Source organism: Branchiostoma floridae, chromosome 16, assembly GCF_000003815.2.
Source record: "Branchiostoma floridae strain S238N-H82 chromosome 16, Bfl_VNyyK, whole genome shotgun sequence".
NCBI lineage: Eukaryota > Metazoa > Chordata > Leptocardii > Amphioxiformes > Branchiostomatidae > Branchiostoma > Branchiostoma floridae.
Genome location: NC_049994.1, coordinates 8,878,634 through 8,890,402, shown reverse-complemented (window position 1 = coordinate 8,890,402; position 11,769 = coordinate 8,878,634). Strand labels below are relative to the sequence as shown.

Here is an 11,769-nt window from a genome sequence, read left to right as displayed (position 1 = left end):
ACTACAGACTGTGGGCAGACTCTACACACACATGGCAGTGCCCTGCTCTTGCTTGAGAATGTGGTAACGTATGTTGACATAACCATTCGAGTACAGTAGCCTTAAAAGGGAATGCGCAACTTGTTTGATATGGAAGCTGCTCTAGGCATACAAAGTCGTTGAGTTTTGTCGATTCAGTAGCAACTTTGCCTTTTGGTCATCTTGTTACTGTATTCCTTGGTCATCCTGTACATACTAGTATGGAAAGACATATGTTTTGCAAGAGATTTACATGTAAAGATGGCATGAAGCTTCCAACATGTGGTATTGGCTTGTCCTTGCTGTGTTTGGGACAGATAGAGTGAGGACAATGTTTGTTTATTATTGTCATGTGACTAAGGCTCAGTTGCTATGGTCACCATTGCTTCAACAGTTGCAGTAGTATCCAACTGTTTCAGTTTGTACTTGTCCAAAGGGGCCAACTGTCAACAGAGAAAACTTGAAACAATTTGTTACATCTTTTGGCAGTTGACAGACCTTGCAAAGTTCCCTCTGTTCTCCAAGCATTTAAGGTTAGACTTCAGCTGGGTTTGGACATTTTTTAGACATTTTTATCAGACTGTCTATTTGTCAGGTTGGCTGGCAAACAAAAAGAAAACCTAACGAAATAGACAGATCAATAAAAACACCTAAAATACGTCCAAAACAAACCTCTGTTTGGAAAGTACAAGGAAACCACAAAATTCAAAGCTTCATTTGTTTGTGACATCAATAATTCTGCATATACTTCGACAATGTAGGTTGATCCTGATTGACAGGTTAATAATTACATTAACCACTAATGTTGAGAAGCTTTTCTCCTAGACTAAGCTGATCAGCAAGACTTGAAGTGAGGGAATTAGGATAAGGTAGATTATGCAAATTGTGTTATCCTTTCTGGTACCAGAAGAGACTCTTCTAGTTGAAACAAGAAGCCGGTATTGTCTGTGCTTGTCAATTCTATAAGTGGATAATGTAATGATTATGTTGTCAATGAGGATTGAACTACAGACAGTATCAAAATTTGACATTTTCATGGTGGTTGTATGTAAACTCACGTTGACTACTTCGCTGCGAATTTGAAACCATAGGTGTTTCTATGACTCAACTTTTGCGCTGTTATTACAATCATAAAACCTCTGGAAATGCCCCAGTTTAGAATTGAGTGACTGCAAAATTACAGCTTTGCATTTTGGTGTGCCTTTGTAAGTTCTGTCAGCTGCCAATGAATTATGGCAAGCTTCAGGTCCATCAGCATAAAACTGGTAGTCTATTGTGAATGTACACACCAATTTCATTTGGTTCTCTATTCAGAAGGAAATGAAAGTCTTAGCCTGTTCCTAAATTGCTAATATTCAGGACTGAGGATAGTCAGAACCCAGGCTTTGTCTCATGTCTCTGTTTTAATCCTGCTCTCTTGCAGAATAGTCACTTAAAAATGTATACTGGGGTGGCCATACAATATACTCTCTTGGCTTGTATTATTTGATTAACCCTATTTCTCCTGATGACTGTGACGAGTGAACTAGGCCATGGAGGGTTAAACGTTAACCCTTTGTCCCCACACAAAGAAAAAGGAATGTTCCCATTAATTTTCAACCAAATTGCTTTGATGAAGATTGAAGTGATCTGGTCCAAAGTTGCACACACTCGTTCTTTGTGTTGTAGCAGGCAGGCCTGACCTCCAGAGTAACAGAACATCTGGTGTTGGTGTGATTTTGTGTCTGTATCGCAGCAGGACCGTGCATTGTTGTTATGTACGTCTGTGATTGATGACAACAGCCTCTCCAAGTCCGCAGGTGCAGCCACTGCCACGGCAGGAGAGCGCTTGTCGCTCCGCCCAACCGTGAACTTCCCGTCTCTGGTCCGGCCAACCAGAAAATTCTCCTTCGTTTAATGAATGCATTTTGTAGTCCCAAGTGACAAATTACCATAAATATTCATGTGTGATACAAATGGACTTTGCTTTAGCCATTTATTCTGTAAGTTAAGATGTATTTTTAGAAATATGTGGTCTGAGAATTTGATAGCAAACCTGACTGAAACTATTGAAACTATTGACTGTATCATCCAAGCTCTTTGGTTGTTCCATGAAATTTCAAGCCTAGAATTTTAGGCTTGAAGTCTACCAGCAGCCATGGTGCTTATAAACAAATGCAGCTGGCCACCAAATATCTCACAGCATGAACTTAAAAGATTATAACTGTTTTACTCAAGCATTTTATTTACAAGAGGTTTTATTCTCTTCTCTCTCCTTGACTCCAGAATAACTCCATAGTCTAATCTAGTCTGGGAGTTATAATGGACTGTTCTGCTGTACAATGTATTATGTCATGTGTTCACAACAAGTTTGCTGCAAGCTTTGTAACTCGTAGTTTCAAGTAGAGTTGAGTCTCTAGGGAGATAGTTGGCATCCATGGTTACAAGCATCGTTAGGTTCCATTTTGTTACGTCTCACCAAGGAAATTGGTCGTGACTCTGAATATGATAGCCCACACCGCTCTCGCAGGAAGCCTTTTATCTCAGCGCACGCCCTTCACCCCACGGCGTACGTTATCGATATCATACCATCAACTATTCACGGGAGCGAAAACTTGGCGAGGACAGGGAAACCATTTAAGCCATTACGGCCAAATAGGAAACATTAGTTGAGCTGTCAGCGTAACTGAGTATAGTCAGGGCCATTTATCCACCACGTGTCTGACAACTCTTTACCTCCATAAGTGCCTATGGAAGATATTTCAGGAAACATTGATAGTGTCCAGATTAAGTCAACAACACCAACAGTGAGGAAATAAAGTATTGGTTTTAGTGTAGTATTAGCCTGTATTTTGCAGGAAGATTGGAGATGGAAACTGAGAGAAGTTCTAACATTAGTCTTCATGTCTAATAATGAGCAGGTATACAAACTGCAATGTATATATGGACCTGTTGAACTATTGTTAGTTTCTTTTATTTAGCCAAGGTGTCCCATCTCAGTGTCGAAGCACTGCTTTTCAGTGGGGTGGCATCACTGTCTTTTGTATGATTGTTACTAGGGCTGGGTACCGGTACAGAAAATTCAGGTCCAGGTCCGGTTCAGGTCCAGAGGATCAGGTCCAGGTCCGGACCTGAACCTGGACCTGATTCAGTATGACTCATACCAATGGTCCATTTCACTACAAAGAGATCTGTTTCGTTGAGTATTACACTCACATTGGCGTTTTAAAATGCTACAGCGCTAACTACACCTGTACGGTTGACTGTAAAAATTGGTAGAAATGACTATAAACTCTAATCTGCTTCGCTCTTGTTATTTTCTTCCACCTGCAAGCGCCAAAACGTGTGAATGCCTGATCAAATAATCTGTTGATTTTCTAATCGGTCCAACATCCGGTCCACCTAATTTTTTCAGGTCCGGTTTTTCTGGACCGGTCCAGTAAGAAAAACTGGTTTTGTACCGGTACACCGTACCGATACCCAGCCCTGATTGTTACCAATCACAGTTTCAACTACATACAGAGATATGATAATTGTAGTTTGTACAATGTACATTTAACAATGGTGCCAGCCTGTCTGGCCCACAGTACCAAGATAGTGGCTTTTTCTTACACTGTGGTACGTTGTAACAAGATGTCCCATGGTGCCAAAGGCTGCACTGACTCCATGTGATACGGGCGTACATGTAATTAAGAATAGTTGATGTACTTTCTGGTGAAGTCTTTGTCTTTATCACTTGCTCAATAATGAAAGAAAATACTGGGTACTTTATATTAACTAATATGTAAATGTAACATGTAATACAGTGACCAATTGTTTTTACTGCACTGTTGATCGTCTGCTATCTTCAGTTTGAAATAAGTCATACAGACAAGGCTTGGAATAATACTGTATTGAAATATTGGCCAGAGCCCATATCTAGTTGCTACCTACATGTACAAATGTGCACGTGCCATTGATAAAATTCTATATTTCTATTGAAATTTATGTGGAATGATGCTGAAATTTTGGAGTTATGATTGCTATAATATACACTGTCACTCCTATTCGAGCTATTCCTGTCTGTTGTTCCACAGGTAGCACAAACGGTGATGTAAAGGAGAACCAGAACACTCCCCACGAGAACGTGCAGCCAGACATCACCATGCTCGACTCAGACAACCCCATCTCCCTCAAACGACCTCTGGAAGAGGACATCTTCTCCCCGCCCAAGCGGCCCAAGAAGAAGCGGAAAAAGTCCCTCGGCCCCGCTCTACCCAAAAACGCCCTGATGCAGCTGAACGAGCTGCGGCCGGGGCTGCAGTTCAAGTTTGTTTCGCAGAGCGGCCCCGTGCACGCTCCGGAGTTCATCATGTCAGTAGAAGTGAACGGCCAGACGTTTGAAGGCAGGGGCGGGACGAAGAAGAAGGCTAAGCTCCATGCGGCAGAGCAGGCGCTGAGGTCCTTTGTACAGTTCCCAAACGCGTCCGAGGCCTACCAGGCCATGGGTCGCAAACCCGCCCCCACCAACACTGACTTCACGTCAGACCACGCAGACTCAGACACTCTCTTCAATGCGTTTGAACAGAAACCTAACGAACCACAGGCGTACTCCCCCGACCGCCCTACAGACGAAGCCACTCCGCTAAACGGCGCCGACCTACCCCCTTCTGCTGCTATGCACAGTCCGTACGGCAGCGCGTACACGCCGCCCGGCGGGAAGAATCCGGTCATGATCCTAAACGAGCTCAGACCGGGCCTGAAGTACGAGTTTGTGTCGGAAACTGGGGAAAGCCACGCCAAGAACTTTGTCATGGCGGTGACGATAGATGGGCAGACGTTCGAGGGCTCCGGGAGGAACAAGAAACTGGCCAAGGCACGAGCCGCACAAGCAGCGCTACAGAAGATCTTCAACTACCAGTTCACCCCCTCCCCGGGCAAACAACCCATCATGAGCTCCGAGGGCGTCCCAATCCACCAGACACAGGTACCGTGGTATTTTTCTTAGGGAACTGTTCAGAAGATAGACTAGTACTATCACTATCACAGCTCTTGTGTGTGAGTGTATGTGTCTGTGTGTGTGTGCGTGTGTGTGTGTGAGTGTGTGTGTGTGTGTGTGTATGTGTGTCTGTGAGTGGTGTGTGTCTGTGTGTTTGCATGTGTGGTTGTGCATATATGTGTGTGTGTGCATCTACATGTACATGTATGTGTCTGTGCATGCGTGATGCCAATATACACAGTGCAGTGTTTCCATTCATTCTTGTTACTGCAATTCTCAATGGGACTGGAAGGGTCACAAAGCAGTATGGGTAAAGGGGTTAATTATAAGTCTGTCATCTCTGATTACTTTCATCTTTACTGATGAGGCAGCCTTGCTTAAAGTGTAGCATAACATGTAAAAAGCGGAAGAGAGTGATATTGATATTGAGCTGCCTATACAATTGTGTGGTGACAGAGAAGACCGATGCTTTGTACAGTTTATGCAGGTGTACTCAGTGAATCTCCCCTGGCTCTTTTCAACAAGCACAATGTACAGTGTTTTTTTTCTTCTGTAAACCCTATAGTAGCTTATACTTACAGTAGACCACATGTACTTGTTTCTTTCGTGATATTCTTGCTCCTTTCTTGTTCTTGATAGGTAACCTTGTGTAGTATGACAGTCATCCTATCTCCCTGTCCACTCCCAGGCCCTAAGCAGACCAGATATGCTTGTTTCCGTAATGTTGTTTGTAGGTAACCTCGCCACTAGTGTAGTTTAACAATGTTAATCTTATCTCCCTGTCCACCCCAGGCTCTAGCAGACCATATATCCCGGCTGATCCTGGACAAGTTCAGCGAGCTGACCAATGGCTTCACCTCCCCCCACGCTCGCCGTAAGGTGCTCGCAGGGATGGTCATGACTAAAGGTGAGGACTGTGAGTGCGCACCTTTTCATTGTCTTCTAGAGAAAGTGGAATACTGGTGTATAATATAATACTGTCACTGTGTTTCTATAAGTTCTGTTCCGTTTTGCTATGTAGAATAGAGCAACCAAAACGAACGGCTCGGGACTAGAATCGTGTAGCATTGCTCACTCTTATGTATTTTGTACCATGTATGTGTAAAATGTGTGCATAGACCTCTGGGGACTTTTGATGTAAACTGTATTGTCTGAAAAGCGGCCTGCAGGCCAATTTGAGCTTCTCATGAATAAACATAACAAAGGTTCAAAATTTGCAATCCACTCCATTATTTGTAAGAGTTTAAGTTTGGAAAACGTTGATTGCATTCACTCCGCATCTGTCTTTTTTTCTTACTTTTCTCTCAATCATGTCTGAAAAAAGATGTAGAGCCAGCTGTAAATTTAATACACTGAAATGGCTGTTTAGCTATCTATCTTGTACTGATTACGGAGTCTGGCAGCAGAAAAAAACTTTATTTACTATTACAGTTCTGTAAACATTAGGTAAAATATCATTAGGCTATTGAGATAAATCTTGAAATGTTAATGGTGGTTTGATGATAGATGTAACTGTAACTATAAGAGATAAGTACAACAGTGTTTGAACGAGGTAATCATTTAGTGTTATCTCCCCACACAGGCACAGATGTGGAGACAGCCGATGCCAGGGTCATCTCCCTCGCTACTGGCACCAAATGTATCAACGGAGAGTACATGAGCGACCAGGGCATGGCGCTGAACGACTGTCACGCGGAGATCGTGTCCCGGCGGTCGCTCCTACGTTACCTGTACTCCCAGCTGGACCTGCTCCTAGATCCTGATGAGGAGAAGAGGGAGGAGAGCGTGTTCGAGCCTAAGGAGGACGGGAAGGGGTACCGGCTAAAGGACAACATCCAGTTCCATCTCTACATCAGCACGTCGCCCTGCGGAGACGCCAGGATATTCAGTCCCCACGAGACCGCCACCGACGCCGAGGCGGCCGACCGCCACCCCAACCGCAAGGCGCGCGGGCAGCTCAGGACGAAGATCGAGTCCGGGGAGGGCACGATCCCGGTCAAGTCGTCCAGCTCCATCCAGACGTGGGACGGCGTGCTGCAGGGGGAGCGCCTCCTCACCATGTCCTGCAGCGACAAGATCGCCCGCTGGAACGTGCTGGGCATCCAGGGGGCGCTGCTGAGCTACTTTGTGGAACCGATCTACCTCAGCAGCATCATCCTGGGCAGCCTGTACCACGGCGACCACCTCTCCCGCGCTGTGTACCAGCGGCTGGGCGAGCTGGAGCAGCTGCCACCTCAGTACCACCTCAACCGCCCCCTGCTGAGCGGCATCAGTAATGCAGAGAGCCGGCAGCCGGGGAAGGCGCCCAACTTCAGCGTCAACTGGACGGTGTCGGACGCGGAGCTGGAAGTGGTGAACGCCATGACGGGGAAGGATGACCACGGCAGGGCGTCGCGCTGCAGCAAATACTACTTCTTCCAGTGCTGGAACAAGCTCTTCGGGAAGCTGTCTTCGACAACGGGCAGGCACGATAGCGACACACCACGCCAGTACTCCGAAGCGAAGCTCCTGAATGGCGACTACCAGGCCGCCAAGCAGGAAATGGTGAAGGCGTTCCAACGCGCTGGGCTTGGACTGTGGGTCAACAAACCCATCGAACAGGATCAGTTTGAACTACACGAGGTGTAGGCAATGTTGGAAACCTGCAGCTTGAAAGGGGAAGGGTAAAAAACATTTCAAACAAAACTACACACAAAAAAATCACCAACTTGTGGAATACTTTCATGGAACTTTTCTGAACACTTTGTTGAGTTAGTTGCCCTGTAATAATGTTGCCAATACATGATAGTAATTGTAGGAGGAGACTCACAGACATCTAGCTGATTGTCAAAAGCATCAACTCTTCTTCCATGTTTCATACAGTATCATTTGTAAGAATGTGCGTTGTACAATTATTTCATCTGATAAAAGTTCACCTATTAAGACTGAAATCTTTCCAAGGCAGTAGTTCTAGTTGTTTGAGAGAAAGGGTAAAAATGTAGGCTTGGTTTTATTATTTTTGTGGTTAGTAGTTTTGTTGTTTGGTATTCTAGTTTACCATCAACGCTAATATTCTCAGTATTTGATGTTTTTGTGTTGCTTTTAAGTTTATCTTTGTTCAATTCCACTTGCTGGACCAATCAAGAAGTGGGTAAGAATTTAGTTAAGAATTTTGTTTTTATGGTCCAAGTAATTTCCTTACCACATTGTTTGCACATAGGTCTGTCTTTTTTTATCCAAGTATATAAAATTTACCATTATTCTTGTTGTTGTTGTTGTGGACCAATGTGCAAAAGGTAATGATTCTTGTTATGAAATCATATGATAAGTGGGGAAATCAACCCATCCAAGTAATTTAAGATATAACGTACTAATCGATACTGGTTGCTGTGTACAGTGCAGTGACTGTGCTTAATACTTGATAACATATTTTTTGTGGTGCAAGAGTTTAGCTTGTCTGATATTTCAATCCATGCAGAAGTGCGAACTGTTTGCTGGATGCGGTTAAAGCGCCATCTAGCAGAATTCTTTAGAACTGTAACTCACAATTTTCAAGTGCCCCAAATCTTGACCTAAGCTTCATTTCATCCACATTTCAACCATTAAGTGCATCACATTGTACACACTGAGGCAAGAATGAAACAAAAATCATTTTATTTTATTTCATATGTATACTTTAATTTGTGATAGCGTGCTGTCAGCAGGAATAGAAAGACTTAAAGTATAGATGTGTGACCTTCTCCACTGTAGATGTGAAAGGTTACAAGACATGTAATAATTAACAATGGTGACCAGTACTGTCACAGTTGAAGGGGCTTCTGTTTTGAAGTGTTGCTTTCAAATTAAGGTTGTATTTTTTTTTCAAGGCATTAGAAGAAGAAGCAATGTCGAGGTCTAAAGAATGTAACATTGGTTTCCAGATTGAAAACTCTTTTCATGAATGTTTTTTTAATGTAATGTATTATTGGACACTGATGATTTTGATTTAACAGTTAAAGAATGTGGTATGAAGCAGTTTGGTGGTCTTTTTCTTCTGTTACAGTTACCCCTGCTATTGTGCAAGTACTGATCATTTTTTACGTAAAATTTGCTGCACATTTTTGTCTTTCTATGGTCCTCCTAACAAATTTTAGAACAATGTAAGGGATGATGTAAGAGGGAAGCAGGGCCAACAGTGTACAATGTTGTTATGGACTGCTTTCAATCTGGTTGGAGCTCTGTGATTGGTGGATAGAAGCGGGTCATGTGCTACACAGGCCAATCAGGTGTTCCTACATAGATTTAGCATAAGGTTCTATTTGTCACGATTCATGGACCCATGCAAAGTTGTAAATTCAAATGAAATAATTTTGACAAATTTGTTGTGTTGATAAGTTCCTGGTTTGGCTTGAAGTCCTGAAAAAAAGTCTGCTCTGTTAAGTTTGCTGTTGAGTTGTGAAAACGTTTGCAGAGTCCATGATTTTTGACTGTTTGAGCCCCAGTAATTTGGTGCCAGATTCCTGTTGTAGTCAGGAATCCTCTGTAATTATAATCTGTGTAAGTACATAGTGGGAAAAATACTGCAGTTTGCTAGAAACTTCATGTCTCCTTGTGTTTTTCTGAGTCCAGTGTGGTATGCATTCATCTACTATACTACTGTAGATCTCCTCTTTTTACTGTCTTTACTTATTACAAGTTTTTCTAAATGTAGAGTTTTGCATCTGCACTCGTGACATTTCTATGGTATACTATACTATACATTACTGTTTTTGATGGAAAAATTTAATGGAACATAGAAAATGATTTTTCAGTGAAATTTGATGGTTACTGTAGTGCTGCAAAGAATCCAATGTTGGCAACTGCTTGTTCTTCAAAATGTGCATTTACCATACTCTGAAATTAGAAACTAGAAAGAAAAATGTCCTCACCTGGCAAACTTTCAGATTTGTTGCAGTGCACCTTGTCAAAAGTACATGAATTATTGTTTTTCAGGCTGACTTTTATGAGGATGTTAAAAATGCAAAAGGTCCGGTACCACAGTGTATTACATTTATCCCTGTACCAGGGTAGGACATACCCTTTTTTTGACAAGACATGCAATTGTTGAATTCTACCACAGAAAATGTCACTCTATCTTTCTTGTTATCACCTTATATCAGACTATATCATTTCACATAAAAGAAATACATCTGAAATGCAACTTTACAACTTAAAGTAAAAGACTTAAAAGACTTGCTGCGTCTTTGAAAGTGATACATCTCACTGTAACCATCCCATTCCTTGAATATTGATATCTATGGACCTGGGAAAGAACTACAGTGAGCTACCTTTTTTGCTAATTGACTCCACATGTAAATACAGCTTTTGGAGTATTTAGCACTTTCCAGGCAACAGGTACTTTTCTGGTAGATGGCATTCGAACCTTTGACATGCAAGTTCTGAAGTGCACAAGCTACTTTTCATGTGCAGAAATGAAATCATAGTTCTTCATTCCTACATTTCATCTGCTTTGTTGAAACTAGCATCTACACCTTGGCATGTAAATCTGCTGTGTAACCTGTGACTTATGACCTGTACTTGACCTATAACCTGTAGTTTGTATATTTTTAGCAGAGTACAGACTATTTGTACTAAACAGTAACAACAAGAACGTTTCCTGTACAAACTGAAGATGATCTAATGGTGCCCTAACTTTCACTCATGTGCGACAGTGCCCTACGATAAGTACTAACAATTTAAAAATGGAAAGTAGTTATATGATGTTAAGGATATACATTTATCAGTCTTGTTGAAGACTGAATATGTATTGCTGCATAGGAAACTCTGTGATTCCTGTATAGTTCAGCTGATTTCCTCCTTGTTGTCACGAAAACTGGCTATGATCTTTACAGGCAATAAATGTATCATAATGCTTACTTGTGTGTTCTTTTGCCCTGACTGTTTGGATCTTCCCTTATCCTGGCCAATCTTCCCAGTTTGCCATTAGTAATTAATGTAACCAGTCATGATTCAGATCATTATATGTGTGCTGCTGCAGTACCAAGGATAGCCACCAGGTTGACCAAACTTGACCCTTGTCTTCCGAATTCTTTATCCAGTACCAAATATCATTGCATTTTTTTAACACAGACACACACATGTTACATGCTAAAAACAATAGCTTCATTGAGGTAATAAGCTAATTAAACCCCAAACCTTAAGCCTCAGAAAGCTACACTTAGTACAGTTCTGCCTGGCAAGCTGTAGTAACATTAGCAAGGGCCCAGCCTCTGGGCTGAGATGACTATGAATCCAGCGAATCTAGGAATTTATGTAGGAACAGGGAAGAAGATAAGCAAGGAAGGAGCAGAAAAACTCCAAAAAGCCTTGGTCAAGTACATGACAAATACGAGAAGATTTGGACAATTATAAGAAGAGAATGAGAACCACAAATGAGAGCAGACAAGAAAAGTGAAAGGAGAAAGGAAATTTGAACTGCAACCGCCTACAGTGTGCAAAAGCCGACCAATTGGAAACAGCAGCGAGTGTGAAACACGAAGTCTGTGTTTGGAAGCACAAAGAGAGATGGAAGAGAAGGAAAGCACATGTGACCATATACCGACGTGGTTAGAGACAACAACAACAACAACATGTACAGGTATCAAGATATTTATATGTCGTTTTCTGTAACTAAAAGGTACTTTTGTGCAGTTGCTACTGTTCTATGCACAAGTACAACCAACAATACAGCTACCAAACAACAATACAACAAACCAAGCCCAACCAACAATACAACCTCCCCAACCAACCAATATCAACCAACCAACAAATGAATACAGCCAACAACCCCAACGATC

General features: G+C 42.2%; 1 protein-coding gene across 15 annotated transcripts in view; it reads left to right on the top strand.

Moving 5' to 3' along the window:
• The window catches only part of LOC118403953 (double-stranded RNA-specific editase 1-like), a 146,449-nt gene extending 135,601 nt beyond the window's left edge, over nucleotides 1-10,848 (top strand). For 14 of the 15 annotated variants that reach the window (XM_035802839.1, XM_035802837.1, XM_035802846.1 and 11 more), the window contains 3 exons: nucleotides 4,074-4,963; nucleotides 5,768-5,891; nucleotides 6,558-10,848. In XM_035802839.1, the coding sequence (XP_035658732.1) occupies nucleotides 4,074-4,963; nucleotides 5,768-5,891; nucleotides 6,558-7,603 (2,060 nt within the window). In that variant the 3' untranslated portion in view covers nucleotides 7,604-10,848. The remainder of the gene's footprint in view (nucleotides 1-4,073; nucleotides 4,964-5,767; nucleotides 5,892-6,557) is intronic. The other variant, XM_035802841.1, reaches the window with a different exon arrangement.
• The last annotated feature ends 921 nt before the right edge of the window (nucleotides 10,849-11,769 follow it).